The 20880-nt window shown below is 39.9% G+C and overlaps 1 protein-coding gene across 1 annotated transcript; it reads left to right on the forward strand.

Moving 5' to 3' along the window:
* Window positions 1-19595, forward strand: mrc1b (mannose receptor, C type 1b). Its single transcript, XM_061797923.1, has 31 exons — window positions 1-213; window positions 1038-1400; window positions 1756-1926; window positions 1999-2154; window positions 3765-3875; window positions 3960-4097; window positions 4688-4864; window positions 6278-6432; window positions 6514-6627; window positions 6856-6971; window positions 7606-7754; window positions 7836-8035; window positions 8452-8567; window positions 8694-8766; window positions 9433-9586; window positions 9690-9728; window positions 9818-9981; window positions 10867-10928; window positions 11115-11215; window positions 11420-11562; window positions 12405-12510; window positions 12595-12719; window positions 12827-12871; window positions 13325-13427; window positions 13996-14228; window positions 14304-14469; window positions 16245-16409; window positions 17786-17902; window positions 17995-18150; window positions 18233-18262; window positions 19010-19595. The coding sequence occupies exons 1-31, from the start codon at window positions 141-143 to the stop codon at window positions 19255-19257; spliced, it is 4269 nt and encodes a 1422-aa protein (XP_061653907.1). The 5' UTR covers window positions 1-140; the 3' UTR covers window positions 19258-19595.
* The last annotated feature ends 1285 nt before the right edge of the window (window positions 19596-20880 follow it).

Below are 20880 nucleotides of genomic sequence, written 5' to 3' on the forward strand. Positions count from 1 at the left end.
TGGGGCCACTTTCTCATTGAAGCCAGGCTAAGAGGGGGAAAAAAGGATCAGTTCTGTTAAGAAGTCTTCCTTTCCATGGTCACGATCATAAGTCCGCTCCTTGCAACGCACGGGCCACGTCTGCAGCGCTTCTCGGAAGGATGTCGAACGCCGGGATAACACTAGCCGCCGTCACGCTCCTCGTCCCGATGTATTTGTGCTTGCAGATGAATGGTACAGTATTCATATTACTACGCTATTTTCTTTATGTGGTGTTCTCTGTTGCAGGTACATTATGCAGGCTGCTAGCCTGAGAGTCGAATGACTTGCCATAAAATTAAACTTTTGTTTTTTTGGGATCAATAATACGTGTTGATGTCATAGGCATAGGTTTAATTGTAAAAAATTGCTATGATTTAAATAGGGCCTTTTAAGTGACTTAACGATGCTTACCAATAACTTATGGGGCCAATTAAAATCTATAAACTGTTTGAGAGTGTATGTGTGTCTGTATTCATGTTACTAAATGTATGCTTTGGTGAACAGATGGTGTTGAATTGCAAATTTATTGTAATTCCCAATCATATACAACACAAAAAGTCTTTGAGTTTGAGTAAAACTATGAAAGGACCAACTGATTATTAACCCTCCTGTTGTATTTATTACTCCGGAACAACAATAATGATCCGGCCTCACTTTGAACTGGGGCCTGTTTAATTATCAGTGTCATAAACATCAATAAAAATGCAATAAACATTGTGTATATCATATCTCATCATAAACTCATTTATAATAACAATTTAATAGTACATTACTACTCACAATTCATGTTCACAAATATGTGAAATTAAGCCTTTTCATTATATCTGTTGATTACACTGAACCATTCCGAAGAAGGTTCATGGTGAAAATTTACTTTTATCTATTTCTTTAAACTTTAGAATGGGTCAGTTGAACCGGCAACACAGACCTCATGATTTGGACATTTGGTTTTGTTGAAAAGTCTGCAGGAAGTAAACACATGTGATGGGCCACTGTTGTTTCGTTTCCCCGTACAGATTCTCCATTCTCGCTCTACAACAAAGCTTTGAGCTCGTGCCTACTGAAAAGGTCCTCCCGCTGCCTCGAGGTGCGATGGACGAGCGGCGACCGCATGTTTGTCACCTCCACCAAAAAATGTCTGGGGGCGCAGGGCAAAAGTGTGGGCAGCGAGGTCAACCAGTACGACTGCGACGATAGGACCGACCTGCAGAAGTGGGAGTGCATGAACGGGACACTGCTGGCGCTGAAAGGCCAGAAGCCAGAGCTCTATATTGAGCTCAAGCCGGACGGAGGCATCGCGCTCTCCAGGACGACAGGACCCGGCAACAGCTTTACAATCACCGGGACGGCCAACGGCGCCTGTTCTAGAACCCACAGAGGTATAGTGCACACCGAGGTGGATTATTGCTGAAGAACATAATCGAACTGCACTGTCAAAACACTCCCCAACACCACTAACTCCCCTGTTATGTTATGCAGGGTCAACCCATTTTTTTTAAGTTGAAAAATCTAGAAAATACATTAATTTAAAAAAATGAAAGCAATTTCTGATGGCTGTATTTTTAGTTGTTCTTTTTGTAACACATTTGTGAATTGTATTTTAATTTGACCTGTCTTAATGTAAATAAAGATGACAAAAATATAATTTGCATGTAAAAATAATTAGAGTGGGTGGGTTAGCGACCAAGTGTACATTTCAATATGAATTTTGTCAATCTTCTCTTCCAATGGCAGTATTGTACTCCATTGACGGGAACGCGTATGGAAAGCCGTGCATGTTCCCCTTCCTGTACAAAGATCGGTGGTTTGGAGACTGCACGCCGTTCGACTCCTCTATCAAGCGCCCCTGGTGTGCCATTGGGACCAAATATGAACACGAGCAGTGGGGATACTGCCCGACATCATGTGAGTTGAGTGTACATATTATGTCCCCCCCCCCAATATTATATTATTTTTTGTTTCTTTGTTGATGCTCAGCTTCGGAATACTGGAAGAAGAATCACATCACAGGAGCTTATTATCAGCTCAACGCTCAGTCGGTTATGAGTTGGGCGCAGGCTGACGAGAGCTGTAAACAGCAGGGCGCCACCCTGGTCAGCATCACCAATCCCAACGAGCAAGCTTTTATCTCAGGTAAGACCTCGAATGGGGCTTTGCTGCTCCTGAACTGTGGCAGGAAAACTACAGTACAGTATACAAGTGCAGTAGAAAATCCAAAGTGAGACTTCCAAATTGTTCTCATTTTTCAATAAAATAATTTCAAATCTAAAGGCAATTCTAAATAAATTGTACATTACTTAATTCAATTGTGACAGAATATTTAATAATAATATTGACACTATTTTATAATAATTTATAATTTATTTATTTATTTTAATTTTATAATTAATTTACATGTCTATTTATTTAATGGCATTTTAATTAAATAAAATTCATGGCGGCACAGGGATCGACTGGTTAGCAAGTCCGCCTCACTGTTCTGAGGACTCGGGTTCAAATCTGGCCTCGCCTGTGTGGAGTTTGCATGTTCTCCCCGTACCTGCGTGGGTTTTCTCCAGGTACTCCATTTTCTTCCCACATCCCAAAAACATGCATGGTAGGTTAATTGAGGGCTCTAAATTGCCCGTAGGTGTGAATGTGTGTGCGACTGGTTGTTTGTTTGTATGTACCCTGCGATTGGCTGGCGACCAGTTCAGGGTGTACCCCGCCTCTCGCCCAGAGTCAGCTGGGATAGGCTCCAGCACGCCCCGACCCTAGTGAGGATAACCGGTGCGGAAGATGAATGAATGAATGAATTTAATTTTATTATAATGTTAAATAAATTATTAACGTATTTAACATGGAGATTTGTTTGTGCCAAAGATAAAGACGTCATTAGAGCAGATGTACTAAAATGTGAAAAAAAAAACAATTATACACTCCTATATGGATTAAAACAATTAATTTCAATTTATATATATATTTAATATAATAACATTTTTATTGATTTAATGTCGTTAGAATTTAATAGATTTAATCAATTTACAGATTTTGTAATAATTTAGTTTTTTAAATTTATTTAACTACATTTTTATTGTTTAATAATAGATTACCTATTTATTTAACAAACAATGTAAATGCTATAAAAGAAAACATCACGTACGACACATGAATGTCACTGTCACAAAACCTAAAAGGCAACATTTTGACATTTTAGCTTGTGTACCTAAAACTCAAGTCAAGTACAAACACTCACTCTGACGGGAAAAGGCAATTGATGAAATTAATATCTGTCTGTCAATAAAAAAGCCACAGAAAAAAACTTTTTAGTTCTCTGGATGCTCACTGACTGTACTGCTGATTGGTTCTAGAGAAACTGCAACATCCGTAAATAAAAGTGTCATAGCAAGCGTAGGGTTCCCCAAGTCATAGTCAGTCCACTCCAGGGACTCCCAATATAACAATCTATACGCTTACTTTACAAAAAGCAGTTTAATATTATTATTATTATTACGACTTTTATGAGACCAACTATTCGTCTCAGAGAACATGCACCCTGCATCGTGGAGCTTGGACATTAGAACACTTTTCTACTCATCTCCATATTAGTTTTATGTCATTGTTCTTGAGAAGTTCTTGTGATTTTTGGCGACCTTCTGATTAAGCAATAAAAATGAGGAACAAAAGGGGGAAAAAAGAGGAACAACCTCTTCACCCTGTTTTTTTTCTTTGTGTACTTGCCCCCCTCTGTTATCAACACACAGCACTATTAGGAAATGTGAAGAATAAGCTTTGGATCGGGTTGGTCCTGAACCCCGACCATGGTTGGCAGTGGACGGATAGCAAACCCATGCGATTCCTGAGATGGGATAGTGGTAAGTATACGCTCAAGGAATAAGGTTTTCAGACTTAATGTCAACTCTCCACTGGTAACAAGAAGGATGCTGCTCTTGTTTTAGGATTCCCGCTTCCTAATCCGGGCCACAACTGCGCATTCCTGGAGTCGGCCGGCCAGCACAGGTGGCAAACTTTCTCCTGCTCAAAGAAGATCGGCTATATCTGCTACAAACCTGGGGCCCCGCCTCTGCCGCCACAGGGTATACACCTTCACATTTCACTCTAAATAGTAATAGGCTAGTAGTAGCCAGGGATCCTTTCCAACCCCTTTAAAACATCAACAAAAATGTTCATATGTTAACATTAATGTAACAGTAATAAGAAAAAATGCACTCCACAGTATTGTCCTTTATAAAACAAAATAGTAGTAACATAACTATTAGAACGTGAATAATTAAAGTCTGCATCATAATTTAATGCATCACACTGATCTATAACCGCCGGCTAACCTGATTCCAGCTCTGGCTGTCACTCACTCGGCCACGCCCCTTAAAGGTGCAATCCAACACACAAATACTACAGTATGTATAGTTTTTACAATTAAAAATACAGTTAATTTCTTTACATTCTCTATCATTGTGTTTTTATATAACAGTCGATTTTTCTTTATCAAAAATATGACTGTTTTGGGGGCGCTTGAATGGATGGATGGCATTTCAATGGGGGAAAATGATGTGGTAAATGAATTAAGTGATGCACTGGAACAAATTCAACTTGTCAGTCATGGTACCACAGTATTTGCGATAAGGATATCATTCAGCAGCGTGTCTATTTTCCTTTCCTGTCTCAGTTGAGCAAGGATTCTGTTCAAACCCCTGGATTCCGTACAACGGCCACTGCTTCCATCTCCTTCGGACCCCCAAAACGTGGTCCGAAGCGCAGAAGGATTGTCGCAAGGAGACGGGGGAGCTTGTGAGCATGCGCTACATTGAGGACCACAGCTTCGTCATTTCTCAACTGGGATACGGTGGGCGAGAGCAACACTTGATGGCAGTAAACTGTGTTAAACAACAGTGGTGTGTTTTAGCAGTTGGAAAATGTAAAGACAAAAAGGTCAACCGTTTTACAATCATATAGCACTTATGTTTCTAAATTATCATAATGATTGCATTGTTAAATATAATTCAGAAATAGTATTATACAAGGGGTCCTTGGTTTACATCAGTCCTGACATACAGACATTTCGAGGTTACAAATTGGTGCTCAGTTGGCACCGTACTTACTCTTATTCATTTGCCTGTTTTATATCTGTAATAGTTTTTGATTAACATGTTTTTCAATTTGATGGTTATTAGAACCATTGTGTTAATTGCAGCAGTTATACTAACAGCATAAAATAATTGAAATTCAAATGAATTGCACCTTAACCAAGCTACAATGCTAACTTTAGGTAATGCATATTTTTTTCAATAAATATTAAAATGTCACGTGTAGACTTGAATATCTTCAGTGTAACATAATGACCAATATGACCATTTTGCATTGTTTTTAAGCTAACAACAGCCTTAAAAATGTATGTATAGCATCACCCAAGCTACAATGCTAATACTGTAGTTTTAGCTTGAGAGTGCAACATATATCTATTCCGTAGATGAAAATAGTCAAATATTATAAAACATTTAAAATGCAAACATTACGACCAATATTATGTAGAAATCTCTCCACTTTTATGTGAAAACCAGTTGAATTGCTCTTACTGCCATATAAGTATGTATCCTAAAACAAGCTACGATGCTCCGCTTAAAATAGTAGAATATTTTTTAAAATGTCTCGAAGGCTTTGCTGTTACACAATGCCAAATATATAATATTCACTTGTATACAAATTGTCAAATCTCTCTACAAGTCAGTTAAAAAAAACAAAACACCTCTAACGAACTAGGATGCTAATGATTTAGCATATTGAAATGGTCAACTATATAATTTTTTTTATTTTATGAATGAGTAAATTCAAATGTAACTACAAAAAAATATATATATATTCTCTTAAAAACAAACAGTCAATGATCTGAAGTTCAGAGTCCAAACAAATTTCGCCTTAACCAAGTTACGATGTGCATGCCTTAGCTCTATAAAGTAAAATGAAGCTATATTTTATTTTTTTTCTCTAGATTTCACGGCTCGACCTCCAGCTGTACAAACATGTTTGCCATAACGACAAGTATTGTTTTACTATGATTCAAACGAATTTAGCCAAAGCTACGAGCTACAATGATGCTAATGCTGTATAAATGAGCGACGTTCACTAGCTAATGCTAACGTTAGCACAAACAGTACGTCACAATAAAACAATTTGGTGGGTCTTTTTCAAACTTCAATATGAATAAGTATTACAAAGAACATTCTGGGTATAAAAGGGGTTTCACACTCACTGTCCGCAGCCTCCACCGACGAGCTTTGGATCGGCCTGAATGACAGGAGGACCGAGGGCCTGTTCGAGTGGAGCGACCTGGCTGACGTCGCCTTCACCAGCTGGGAGTACGGAGAACCAACACTCTTGACAGACAACGAGGACTGCGTTCTCATTAAGGGCGAGGTAAGGAGCAAAAAAAAAAAAAAAAAATGTTAAATGAAGTCACGAATATGTTGTGACCAGAACATGATTTGTGTCCCACAGAATGGCAACTGGGCAGACCGCTCCTGTGATGAGAAACATGGCTTCATCTGCATGAAGCAGAGCAGCACGGACCACCAGCCAGATGAAGTTCACATGGATATTGGCTGCAAACCTGTGAGTGAAGTTCGATGACAAGGAAATCATGGATTTGTTTCTAAATACATTAACCATGTTTGAAGCAGTGGCGGTTCTAATTGGGGCCTGGGTGGAGGTTGGGGGGGTGCAATGCCCCCCAACACCCACCCAAAACTGTGCACCCCCCTAGGAAATGGAATGGACTCTAAAAACTTCGGCCACCACTGATTTTATCGACCTAATACAAAGAATTGATGTGCTTTCCAGGGTTGGAAACGACATGGCTCCTACTGCTACTTTGTGGGGACAGAGATCAAAATGTTTGACGAAGCCAAGAACGACTGCAAGGCAACAAACTCCTACTTGGCTGATGTGTCAAACGGGTAAGAGTGATTTATAGTTGATTACTGTGCACGCAACTTTGCAGAGGGAGTCCCTGCCATTCACAGCAGAGAAAAGGGAGAGGTGAAATAAAAACAATGAAACAAGTGTCTACTGATTTGGTAAAGCTCTATTTTATTGTATTCACCACTTGATTTTTTTTCCCATTCCAAAATAGTTTTTCCCACAAGTTCACAGTTTCCAGGTGTCCTAATGATAACATATCTGTGACATGCTTTGGTCAAAATATCCCAAGGGTCTCGCTCTACAATGGGACCAATTCTGAGTATGTTGTTGTGTCAGAATGCAGCTAAATTAAAAAAAAGCTCAACCCCAGACACATTTTCACAAATGCGCAGCTCACAAAATGTACTTCGTCGTGCAATTTCACACTTGATCGGTGAGGCAGGCACTTCAGAGACCTAACTATTTTATACAAGTCATTACAAAGTCATTTGTACATAATATTGCCCCTTAAATGCAAAAAGAATTGGTATCAGAATGAAAATAGCTTCTTTTTTTTACCACAGCCCCATCTGGTGGATATGGTGGGCCACTGACCCACTTACCACAAGCATCCTTGAACAAGAGATGTACAATGTTCACGACTGACTTTATGTATGCAACTGTCTCCAGGGTGGACAACGCCTTCTTGATCAGCTTAGTGGGGGCAAGGGCTGAGAAGTATTTCTGGCTGGGCCTCTCAAACCAGAAGAACTCTGACGAATTCGTGTGGACCAATGACAACGCGGTCAGGTTTACTCACTGGAATAATGAGATGCCAGGTATGGATGTGCTCTGCTGCAAGTAGAGGCGTAGACGGCGATGCCGTGATTCTTACCGTTTTCCCCCAACTGTTACTTCAGGTAGGAGACAAGGCTGCGTGGCCATAACAACCGGTATTTTGGCCGGCCTCTGGGATCTGCTGCCTTGCGACAATAAGGAGAAGTACATCTGCAAGCATCTGGCTGAAGGGGCGGTCTTGACACCGCTCCCGCCTACCATTAGCCCCCCGCAGTGTGTTGAGGGCTGGACACGAGTGGGAACGAGAAACATCTGTTCCAAGGTTTGTCTCGAAAATGGAGTTTGATGCTGGTTGACCGCCAAGGTGTTCCTTTCGGAAATCATGTAAAGTGGATTAAGTCATTTCAGATTCAGAGAATTTAGAGTCTTCAGTGAGCCTAACATGCATGTTTTTGAGATGTGGGAGGAAGCCATAGTACCCGGCGAAAACCCATGTTCGCACAGAGACAACTGAGATGTAGATCTGTTCACCACTAGTCCACCTTGCTGCCCATACAAATGCACATCATACATACATCTACAAGGGAAACAAGACTCTTCACGTTTATCTTTGTATCTATTTTTTTTGTCCCTTTCGTGATACTTTAATGGACTTCATAACCTAAATCAATCAGGAAATACTCATTGTTTCCCCCTATGTTAAATTATATAATCAAAGAACTGTGTTTTGCCCTCCAGTTCTTCACAGGGCCCCGTTCGTTTGAGAAGACCTGGTTTGAGTCCAGAGATTTCTGCCGGGCCATCGGAGGAGATCTTCTCAGCATCCATAGTAGCTCTGAGATGTTTGTGGGACGGTACGCACCATTGGGGGGGGGGGGGGGGGGAATATTACAACAAAAGACGTAATGACTATAATTTATTTGAATAATAAAGTAGGTGTGTAATGTATTATTTACATTTGTGATTTTTATTTGCCACAGCCACGGAAAGGCCTGGATTGGACTTCATATCGCTGACCCGAGTGTAGGCTATGTGTGGAGCGATGGATCCCCAGTAAGCGCACCACATTTTACACAAGCCACAAATACAGTATTGTAATCAGCTTGTTTTATGTAAGTTCATTTCAATTTACAACGTATTTTACAAGAGCTGGAAATATTGTAACTTGGCTTATTTTGTTGATTTATATCTATTCATTTGATTTTATTTACTGTATGTATTTGTACTTCTTCATGAAATCAACATATTTTTCGCAAGCCAACTTATTTATTCTTTAATTTATTTATGCATGCACTAATTCATTTATTATTTATTAATGATTGTTTTTTTTTTACACATTTATAGCTTTGTTGTCATTGATTTAATTTACGACCTATTTTACGACAAGCTAAAAGTATTGTGAATCGGCTTATTTTATTTGTTTTTTAATATTTATAGATCTGGCCATTTTTAGTTCCTCATTCATTCAATTTACAACACATTTTATTATTTAAATTATGATTACTGTTTTTGCATTTATTATTACTTATGTTTTCATTTATTTTATTTTACTTTTCTTATTTATTTATCAACCTGCATTCATTCAATATAATATAAAACATATTGTACACAAGCCATATTGCAATGTATTGTGAATTGGGAAATGTATTTATCTGTCTGTAGTACTCAATTAATTCAGAACAAAACCTTCATATACATATATTTTTTTTTATGCCGCAGCTCAACTTCCAACACTGGCAAGAGGGGGAGCCAAATAATTTTCAAAATTCGGAATCTTGCGCCGAGTTCCGCATATTTCGTTTCGATGACTCGGGCTCGTGGAACGACGTCCATTGTGAGAGCTACAACGACTGGCTTTGTCAGATCCGCGCGGGTAAAGAACCAACACGCTACAACTTTTGTTTTGATCCAAACCAAGCGGGTATATGTTTACCTTGCTGAGCTACGACCGAGTCTCGTGTGTCTCTGATTTACAGGAGTGACTCCAAGGCCACCTCCAAATGACACTGCCACCGGTGAGTAGACAGTCTACACACATACCAAATACACGTCACGGTCGGGCGGGCCGTGTATCTCAATGTTTCTGCCCTCCTCCCCACAACAGACATTAACACGACCTCAGACGGATGGCTCGAGTGGCGAGGGAGTCAGTACTACATCAATCGAGTCCCAATGGCCATGGACGACGCTCGGCATTACTGCAAGCAGCACCACGGTGACTTGGTGACGATCAACAGTGAAGCTGAAAATGTCTTCTTATGGAAACAGGTGCGAACGCTTAACTCAGAGGATGCTCTACAGTGATGTCAGTAACACGTTACTATAATATGGCCACTTTCTTGAGTAATCTAATGCTTTACTATTCCCAAAGAGATTAATGAAATTAAAGTTACTTATTCAAGCCACTGCACATTACTGTTGTTGCTAGGATGATTCACACAACACTAACAGTCTCTTTTGAATTGCATATAAAAGGTTTTAATGGGCAACAACAACGTATCCAGCTGGTAAACTACTAGGTAATTTGCAATCAGTGTTGGAAAAATTACTTTGGAAATGTAGTTGCTTACAATTACAAGTAACCCTGTGAAAATGTATTAGTAGTGTAACTATTTCAATTACTTTCTCAAAATAATATAACAGATTTTTTTTTTTTAGTCTTAATTTTGAATGAATGCATCAACAGGACCCTTGGATGATTCCCCTAATAAAGTGGATTAAAACCATAGGAATTAACCACATATTTGTTCTTTACACAAATAATAAACGGATGTTAATGCATAATAAAACGTGTTTGTTGCATTATATGTGTACAGCACCTAATTACAAATGTAATGTAATGCATTTTAGACAATATCGCTTGATATGAAAACACAAATAAGGGAATGTTTCATTAAGTCCAAAATTCTAAAAGAAACAAAAAATTAAACTATTCAAAAGTGAATGTTCTTTTATTTGTTCAAGAATGTAACTACGAGTCTAACCTTTTTAAAATCTCAGACAAACTAATAGATTGCACGACAAGGTGGTGCTTCGAGGTCATATTTGGACAAATATGTCATGTTTGAGAACACTGATCCTGAACCACAACACATAGAAGCTGAAATTGTGTTGTTTTTTTTTTTTTTTGTTTTTTTTTTTTGGTCAACACAGATTTCCAGAAGTTATGGGACCTATTACATAGGTTTGTCAGTGGACCTAGATGGCTCATTTTGGTGAGTAGGAATGACTGAAATACAATACAGGAAAAAGAAAAAAAAAGAAGTCCATTGTCATGCAGTTGCACACATCCCAACCATTCTAATTAGTTTCGCAAAGATTCTTTGATTTTATAATATTTTTGATAGATGGAATCTCTGCAATTGTTGTCAGTGTCTTTTTTTTTTAATGTGTCACTCAAGGTGGATGGACGGTACTTCAGTGGGGTACCAAAAATGGGACGAGGACCAACCTAATCAGAATAGCTATGATCAGAACTGTGTCGCTATGTCCTACTTTATGGGTGAGTACACATTGGAGGCTCGCTTTTAGACACATGTATTCAGTACCACGACATTTATACTACCTGCTTATATGACTTTTGAAACAGGACAGACAATAAAAATAGACAACAAAAAGAAATAATAAAAGACATATATGCAACCCAACATGCTACAAGCAAACCACTCCTTACCTCACCACATCTCGTCCTCCTCCGTGCTCGCAGGCTTGTGGCGTGGCTTCAACTGCGGAGAAGAGCATCAGTTTATTTGCAAACGTGGGACGACGGCGCCAGTCAACACCACCGCAGCCCCCACAGTTGCCCCCAGAGGTGGCTGCCCACTCAAATGGAACAAATTTGACTCCAGGGTAAGGTTATTGCCATCCTTCAATACGGCAGTACTTCTTAACGTTAGAGGGCCGAAGAGTTTTTTGACGGCGGTTACCTTCTTTTTATACTTAAAAAGTGAGTGATGCAATACGTCTAAGTTTAAGTCATTAAAGACGAGTGATTTCATGGTTTTATGTTTTAAAATGAACGTGGTTAACTTATTTGTACACTTATGACACTTAAGAATAGCAGACTGATGGTGACAGTTTGACCCTGGAACAGATTATTTCTATTTCATTTAGTAATTTGAGGGTCAGTGGACAGTTTAGACCAGGTCTGTCCACAGTCATCCAGCCCACCAAGCATTTCAAGAGTCCTGTAATATTTGTTGCATTAATTTAGTTGTTTTTTCCCCCCCTGAAATTGCTTAGTAAAAATGTGTACATTTATTTGTCATTTACTTTTTCCATTTATCCCATGAAATAATTGGTTGATTTATTGCAAATAACACAATAAAACAATTTGTCAAATAAACTATGTTGCATATATGTAAGAATGCAATAATATAAACATTATAATAACAATAAGAATAATTATTTAATTGAAAAAAATAAGAATAATTATTTAATTTTAAAAAAAGAAACTGATTTATGTACACATTTATTTTTATTTTTTTTAACCTCATCTATACACTGAGCTGGTCCAGCTGTCCGTTTTCAAACATGGCCTTTGATTTCAAAAGTTTGCCCGTCCCTGTTTTAGCCTTTTGTTCCACCTTTTTGTGTTAGTTGGGAATTATGTTTTTGGACCGTTGTTGTAGAAACTGTTAGTCTGTCAGTAGGAGTCTTTCTGAAATAACTCCTTGCTTTGACGTTAAAAGTGTTACAGCATCAACAGTAACCGCAAGACCACGTGGGAAGAGGCAAGGAAACAATGCTACTCTATGGGAGGAAATTTAGTCTCTATACCCACAAGGCGTGTGCAAGGTGTGCTGGTACATACAGTACATTGTAAATCACGCATTATAGTTGATTCTTGGTCAAGAAATGTTGTTCTTTGAAAACTCGCAGCGTATTTGGTCACCAAAATGGCAGAAGTGGCGGCAGACCTGTGGATCGGGTTGAACAGTTTAAAGCAAGACGCGTTTTTTTGGAGCGACGGAAAACCAAGGCAATACACCAACTGGGGCTACTCTGTAAGTGTATATACATACTCTATATACGATACGTATGAATAGAATAACATAGCAATAGCTTTTGGCTGCTTTGTATTTTAAATATTTCATTTCATATTTGTTTTTAGATACATCGACGTCGTCCAGGGACATTTTACCAAAGATGGAATGAGGTAAACGTTCAAGATTTCCATAATTCAAATTCCGTTATAAATAATTAATAAGGGTGTCATGGTTTGCAAATTATTATTATTATTTTTTTTTTAAAAGGATAACGATTTGGTAATTACCTTGGTTTTAATGTTACGGTTCAGTTAACTTTCGGTATAGTAAGAAGTAAGTAACAAAGAGGGTTAGGGTAAGTTTGACGTACTGCCAAAAGCATATCGCTAACCATGATGTCCGCTAGCCAAAGGTTGAGTTGCACTCTACTGCTGACAGAATAACTGTGGGACGAGAGCACAAGGCATTTACAGTTCCTGTCCCTTACCTAATATGTTCAATGCCTTGTGTCATGAAAAATCCAAATGTTGACGTACCGTTGCACCCCTGATAACTAATGATGAGCCGGTCTGAACATCCACTAATATCCTACCTGCATCTGATATTCCGTCTCTCTCCACTAGGAAAGTTGTGTTATCGTGACCAACAATCCCACGAATGGAATTGGCAAATGGTTGATCAAGTCCTGCAACGACACCAATGGCTTCATCTGCACCAGGAATCTTGGTAAGTATGTCTTGAAGCAGCCGTTTCCAAACGTTTTTATGCCATGCACCACCTTTAGCATCCCAAACGACTGAGCACACACCCTCAAAAAAGTCAATACAAAGCCTGGTTTAAATTAAGGGCTTAACGGTATATGTATTGAGCAGTTTTTAACAAAATTATTTTTGACTTTCCCATTTTGAGTGGTATTCCTACCCTTGCTGAAACAATTAAGCTCACCTAGTACACAGGGGGGGGAAAGTCCTTAATTTGACCATATACACGTTGAACATCATTAAAATGTGGTAAACTGGCGTAATTTGCCCTTCTTCTTGAACATAATAAAATAACTCAAAAATATAGATTTGTTTTCATAACTTCATGACTTTATTTCCCTTGAAATGTACGCAGTTATGTTTAATTGGCATTATGATAATGAGGGGGTCCTTGGGGGAAATGTCTTCTGCAAGGAAAGGGGTCCCTGGACCCAAAAAGTTTGAGAATCTGGAAACTGTTTTAGTTGGTATGAACCTCAACAACATCAGTTGTTCAAGTACCCCCGGCTTCAATTTTTCATTGTCCTCAACAGACCCGGGTCTCCCATCCCAAGGCGAACCGGTCGTTCCCAACATCTTCGTATCCCTGGGAAACGACAGCATCATGGCCGTGCCTGTCAATATGACGTGGGATGGCGCCAAAACACACTGCGAAGGCAACAAAGCCAACCTGGCCAGTCTGAGGAACGAGTGGACCCTGGCTTACGTGGAGCTGTTGGCCTTGAATCTCAAATCCCCTCTGTGGATCGGACTGAACAAAGACCAGGTGAGACGCTGCTGAAAATCCCGGTGGGGAAAACGCATTCCACGTGGGTAAATAATATACATCTGGGTTTTTCAGACCGGGGGTTATTTTAGATACATGGACGGCTGGCATATGAGCGTCGCCAACTGGGCTGAAGGGGAGCCCAGCCAGGACCGGCCATGCGGGTACCTGGACTTGGATGGAAAATTTAAAACGAGCCCCTGCAATCGCACCATGTACGGCGTTTGCATGCAGTCGACAGGTGCGAGCCGCTTGCATGCTCACACACACGCGCGGACAGACACACACAGGCACAGTTTTGTGACATTAAGCGATGTTAAGCTTTATCACTATAATGAGCGCCTATGGAGAGGAAAACGCTTAATGCACTATTTGGATATCTGTTGTTGACCAATACTGGCCACTCATGCCAGAGTAGCATCTGCCCCATTTGCACACTTGACTGAGGAGTATATGCACCATTTGCACAATCAACATTGTCCCAGATTATCGCACTACTCGTCACGTTAAACTGCATACACTCCTTGAAGTCTCGGCGCCCTTTGCACAATGGTCATTGCACCGGACTATTGCGAGATTAGTCATTCGAACTGCTCTAAGTGCTAGAGTACTCTGCATCTTTTTGCACAATTGTCAAAAAACAAACAAAACAAAACAAAAAAACAGATAACGAGCAACCCTTTATTGCTCAGTGACTGTTTTTGTCAATGTCTTTATGTCTCAAAAGTGTTCTCTGTCAATTGACTGTCTGTTGTCATACTAGAGCGGCTCCAACTACCGGAGACAAATTCCTTGTGTGTTTTTTGGACATCCTTGGCAAATAAAGATGATTCTGACTCTGATTAATAAAATCCAAAACATTAGGGATTTCATTCTAATATTTTCAGATGTGGAAGGGGGCATAATTAGAGATATCCACAGAGATTTTGGCGACGGTTGATCACAGTTTTGTGACAGTAAGCGACGTTAAGCTTTTTTTGTTACATTAAGTGTGGGTTTTTTTGACAGGATTACGTCAGCGCATACACAGAAAAACGTAATTAAATACAGACACTTCATGTTTTTAGCATGGATAGCAACAAATTGATGGTGCGCATTATACATACAAGGGTTTACCTGATTTTTGGGGTTGATTTTTGAGGTATACTTGAGCGTATTATACACGAGACATTACGGTAACTGCTTTTATGAAGAGTTATCAAGCCAAGTTTCACTCACACACACACAGTCGTACATGCTGTGCCTTTAAATTCTCTCTCTCTCGCTCTCTATCTCTCTATATCTCCCCCCCCATCCCCCCTCCCACACCCCCGTGTCTCGTCACCGGTTACGTTCCAAAAACTTTTGTTTTAGGTCTTTTAAAACTGGCACTCAGTAGTGCCGTATAGTGTACGAACACACAGTTACAACATTTGCACCTCCACATAACCTGCAGTTCTTCTTTAATAATGTTACGCAACTAAAGCTGCTGTTGTGTAAACCACATTCCATTAGCGTGAATGGCTCGCGTCTTCTGCAGAATATTTGAGTCACGTCAGGTTTAATTGGATAGCCCTTAATCATAAAAGTCTGAAAGGGCTTCACAGGCCCACAGTTGGCAAAAATCCACGACATCCCCTAGTCTAAAGCCCCCAACCGGGCAAGAAAAAACTCCAAACCCCATTTGGGGAGAAAAGAAGAAACCTACTCTTCGTCACCGTATCTCCATAATTTCTCCGGCGTAATGGATCTCTGTCGACAGCTTAAAATTGTTTTAAACACCCTTGGCTGCTGTTATTTTTTCTGTGTGTGTGTTATATTAATCGTTTGCCCGTGTGGCTGTGGTGTTTTCCATTGTATGTTCAATGGAGGACATGGAGGTCAAATACCCAAATATATAGTGGTACCATACAGTTATATTGAAATAGTTCTTTTTGAAAGACAGTAACAAACAACATTGTGTTGTGTCAAGCTATGTTATATGTTATGTTACGTTATGTTATGTTGCCCAACACCAATGACATTTGTCTCTCACAGACGTGGCGCCAACACAGTCAGCCAGCTTCCCGGGACTTTGCCCCGATGACGCCATGGCGGACTACAGCCAAAGTTACACGTGGCTGCCATATAAGAGTCACTGTTACTTGTTTGTCACAGACGAAATTGAATGGGCGGATGCAGCCACGAGCTGCGCAAGACATGGTAAGACTTTTGCGTGCGCACGTAGAACACCGGACCTTTATGCCTCAATTACCGGGAGCTGCGAGGTGCACCATCCACTTGAGGCAAACAAACGCCTCCCTTACGCGCAAAAAAAGCATTGCAATTGTATGTAATGATCCAAGTTCAGAGATTGTTCACACAGACATTAAAGAATGCTGAGCTCCTTTGAACTCTGTTGCTAACCAAGACAGCAGCACCTATACTGACGTTGCTTCCGGTCGTAATTCTTGAAAAGTTCAATGAAGCGCTGACCAGAACATTATTTGATTGCTCCAGCGCTGACGAGAACGATGTACTAATTATACGTGTAATTTTCTTGGGCGTTCTATCTAGAATATCATCCAAAATTAATAGAGGCCTGTAAACAGTCTCATTGTGGTCTTGCTGCTTGTTGTTGTCGGACTTATGATGATCTTAAGTCATACGGACAAGGCGTCTTTTATTGACAATTAGTGTTCTGGCGCATACGCTCTACAATGTTGCACATGCCCGGGTTTATGTTCCACCCAGTCCACCTTGTTTCATGCCATTTTGCTAAAATGGTATTTCCAGTTACACTTTACATTACTGATACTGTGTAATTTCGTAAAAAAAAAAAAGATTTCTCCTCCATCTGCAGTTGAGTCAGAAAAAAAACACCCCTGGCCACTATTTGCAAAAATACCATGTTTTTACTGTAAACTATACAAGTTCAATATTTATGGAATGGGAATCGTAGGAAATTAGCGATTTTTACGTGAAGTGGCCATTTTTAGGCATCCTAAAATTGGTAAATGAAAATGTATTTATTCATTAGTTGTTGTTTTTTTTTCCCATTTATCTCATTAAATCATTGGTTTGTTGATGTATTGTAAAGAGTACAATAAAAAAAATAGTAAAATAAACACCCTTCATATACATTTACGCATGTATTATTCATGTTATTAAATAGATACATTGTATTATTAATATTTTAATGTATAATACATCTTCATATAAAAGAAATATAAAAATGTAAATTTTCAAATTTAATTATTTTTAGCTATTGTAAGCCTCGTAGTACAGACGTATTGCTGCTACACCAGAAAGGAGGGAAAAAAATGAATTAAAAAAACAGGATACTGAGCTTTTTTTTCTGGTGTGGGAGCAATATTCTTCCATAACTGAAAAATGTGGCTATTAGGCTAACAATATTTGACTCACACATTGTAACTTTTTTTAGTTTTTTGTTTTACCTGGCCTGACCCATCTGCCCGTTTTTAAAAAACGGTGGCGCTTGAGCACAAAGGTTTGCCCACCCCTTTCCTAGAGGTTGTTCCTCATTTTGAAACCAACTCGCTAGACAGAATAAAACCTGATCGCTTCCCGTTCTTAAGGTGGATTTTTGGCCAGCATCGAAGATCCCGATGAGCAAGCGTTCATTCAAAGCAATGTGGAAGTGTTCGAGGACAGCCACACCTCATTCTGGATCGGCCTGTACAAAACTCATAAAGGTACAACTCGCGTACATTTTTTTTTAAGGGTAATTATTATTATTTTTTTTTAAAATCACTAAGCCTCACCTAATTCCATTGTTGGTTATCAGGCACATGGCTGTGGCTGGATAAAACCGTAATGGACTACACAAACTGGGGTTCGGAAGGTGCGGAGAGGGACTACGGAGAGATACGAACCTCCGATGGGGAGTGGTCGTCGGGCATGAAGTGGAATGACCGAGCGTACATCTGTGAAACACCCAAAGGTAGCGTCTGCTCACCTACAAAGTGTTGATGAGTTTCAGCACTTGAAGCCAAATGATGTTTTGTTTTCTTGTTACCCAACAGTGATGCCCAGAGATACAGACCCCGAATCTCGTAAGTTGCTCCTGCGCATATTTTTTTTCATTCAGAACATGACGCACAAAAAAACTGTCAAGGACGCATGTCTATAAATTGAACAGGAAGTCCATTATTTTAATTTGAAGCGAATTACTAGGCTCGCAGTACCTTGAAGAACTCCTACTCGGGAGTCTGCCCAAATTAGCCCCAATTGGACGCAGATATCCGAGACAAATGGGAAAGGCTAAATTGCAGCTGGCGAAGCATGGAGGCCAAGTTTAGTTCGATGATCATCTCTAGAATTCACTAAGAAAAGGTGGTGAAGAGATGAACCCTCAGCACCAGTTTCCCCGATCGACACGAAAGTCTATCATAACCACCCAAAAAAAGTCTCAAGGACCAATGTCTGAAAATTGAACAGCAAGTCGGCCATTTTGGTTTGAAGCAGCCGCTTGAGGTGAATTCCTGGGCTCCGAGGAAGGAATTCATCCATATGATCCCCAATCCAGTATAAGCGCAACCTACTTCCGCATTCAGCAAAGCAGCTTTTGAACTATTTTCCTATTTGACTTGTAATTTCAAAAATTGTTTTCCATCAATTTGTTTTAGGTATTTTATTTAAGTAATGTGATGAGGCGATTATACTATTTAAATTGTATGGTTTCACAGTCAAAACGGCCCTCTGAGGAAAACAATCACTCTAATGTGTCCCGCGACAAAAACGAGTTTGACATCCCTGATTATCGGGAAAAAAAACTTCATGATATGAAACATTGTGTGCAGAACCGCATGCAGGCGGCAATGGCAGCTCGCGCGGACACACCAGCCTGATCGTAGTGCTGATCATCACCCTCACGTCTTCGTTGGCCGTCCTCGCCTTCTTCCTGTACAAGACGTCGCCCCGCTCGCTGCCCACCTTCGACAACCCGCTCTACTTCGGCAACGAGCGAACGCAGCCCGACGTGGTGGACACCAACAAACTGATTGAGAAGGCCGAGGAGGAGATCCCTGAGCCAATTATCGCCCTGTGATCCGTGCACTGGCTGGTGGGAACGTGCTCATCTCAGGCAAATGTATCACACTGGCACGCTCCACATATTTGTGTTCTACTGTATAGGATATGTATTCAGTTATTTAATAATAGTAAGCGTGAGTTTCAGCGGCAGCAGCCATGTGTGACCTTGTGGAACTGAACTTTTTAGGCTCTGGGAAGTCTTGCTGGAACTGATTTGGTAGCTGATTGTTTTTTTTTCTCTTATTCTGCAAATGAGTGTACATAATGAATGAAATGCTGTTCATTGCTTGTGTTCGTCAATTGTGTACAAATGGCACTGCTTTAAATGACAATTAAACATGGCTTCAAATGTCACCTCTGAGCCTGCATGTATTTACCCGAGCCTTACTCGCACAACACAGCAAAGCGGGATAGTTAAATATCTCTTGAGGGATTATAATGAGCAAAACAAATTGAACATATCAAATATCACACAGTGAAAATTGCTTCCACAAAACTGAGGCAGGACAAACAAGCGTCTTCACACAATTGTCGCGATTTTCTGCTTGATCCCCTTTCACACAGCTGCTGTCCTGCCTCTGATGCAGGAAGATTTGCCGCTTGACTTTGACCTTTGACTGCCCATTCCATGTGTACCTTTTACACAGGCCAGCTTTGATGAGCGGTGTGAAAGAGACATAACAGTTGAGCTAGCATTTCTTTCCCACCTGTGTCTGTGGTGGGATATTGTCTAACTACGTGTTTTCACATATTAAATATTGTACTTGTCAGACGGTGATGTTGTGTTGAAGCCTGCTTTTGTGAAACCAGCAACGTTTTACATAGAAACCAGCAAAATGCTTTCAACTATAAAATAAAATACATAAGAGCAACAATTCAACACAGGCCAGGAGAAGTTAGGGTCGGGTACAGGGCTTTCACTATCGAACCTTTTTAGAATCAATTATCCTATCGCCTTTTCCATCGAGGAATCCCCCCCCCCCCAGTTTAAAAAAAAAATAAAACATTTTTTTTTTGTTACAACTAACGTATTTTATTATGAGGGATGGACTTCTATCCTTAAACTGCATATGTTGGTACTGTGTATGATACAAATTCTGTGCACAGAATTTGAGACAATGACAACGGTTAGCAATCGCAATTAGCATTAGCACGCTAGCTATTACCATTTTTTTTTTTTTTTAAACCCTATCGACCATTCAGCTCACAGATCATGTTATATGTACATGAGACATCTAACAGTGTCGTAAAAATAACTTAGACGATCCTCTGTCCTCTTTAGCAATGTTTCCCATTGGCCCAACTCTGTGTCCGTCTGCAACAAATGTCCGTGCGGTAAACATGGACAGTGGCCAAGCATAGTTCCAGGCGTCGCAATAATGCTTTAATTAACTTTTTTTTTATTGCCTCTAAGAAAAAATTCTGTCAACCAATTTTTATGGTCGATTTAGCAGAGTTAGCCGATTTGTTCCCCCAACAAGGAATTGGTTGACTCTACCCAATAAACGATTTCAATTACCTATGGATGCCACAAGATGGTGGAAAAGAGCTATTTGAAGCTCCTCAACTCACTTTGACAAAATTCCTTGGCACCAAAGCACTACGAGAAGTTCCTCAACTCATTTCAAACATAGTTCCT

This window comes from Phyllopteryx taeniolatus, chromosome 14 (genome assembly GCF_024500385.1).
Source record: "Phyllopteryx taeniolatus isolate TA_2022b chromosome 14, UOR_Ptae_1.2, whole genome shotgun sequence".
Lineage (NCBI taxonomy): Eukaryota > Metazoa > Chordata > Actinopteri > Syngnathiformes > Syngnathidae > Phyllopteryx > Phyllopteryx taeniolatus.

Excerpts from the sequence above, each read along its gene's own strand:
- mrc1b (XM_061797923.1), top strand. The coding sequence starts at position 141 with ATGTCGAACGCCGGGATAACACTAGCCGCCGTCACGCTCCTCGTCCCG. Across the intron at positions 6,628-6,855 it reads TGGATATTGGCTGCAAACCT|GGTTGGAAACGACATGGCTC; the intron begins GTGAGTGAAGTT and ends TGTGCTTTCCAG. Across the intron at positions 9,729-9,817 it reads TCCAAATGACACTGCCACCG|ACATTAACACGACCTCAGAC; the intron begins GTGAGTAGACAG and ends TCCCCACAACAG.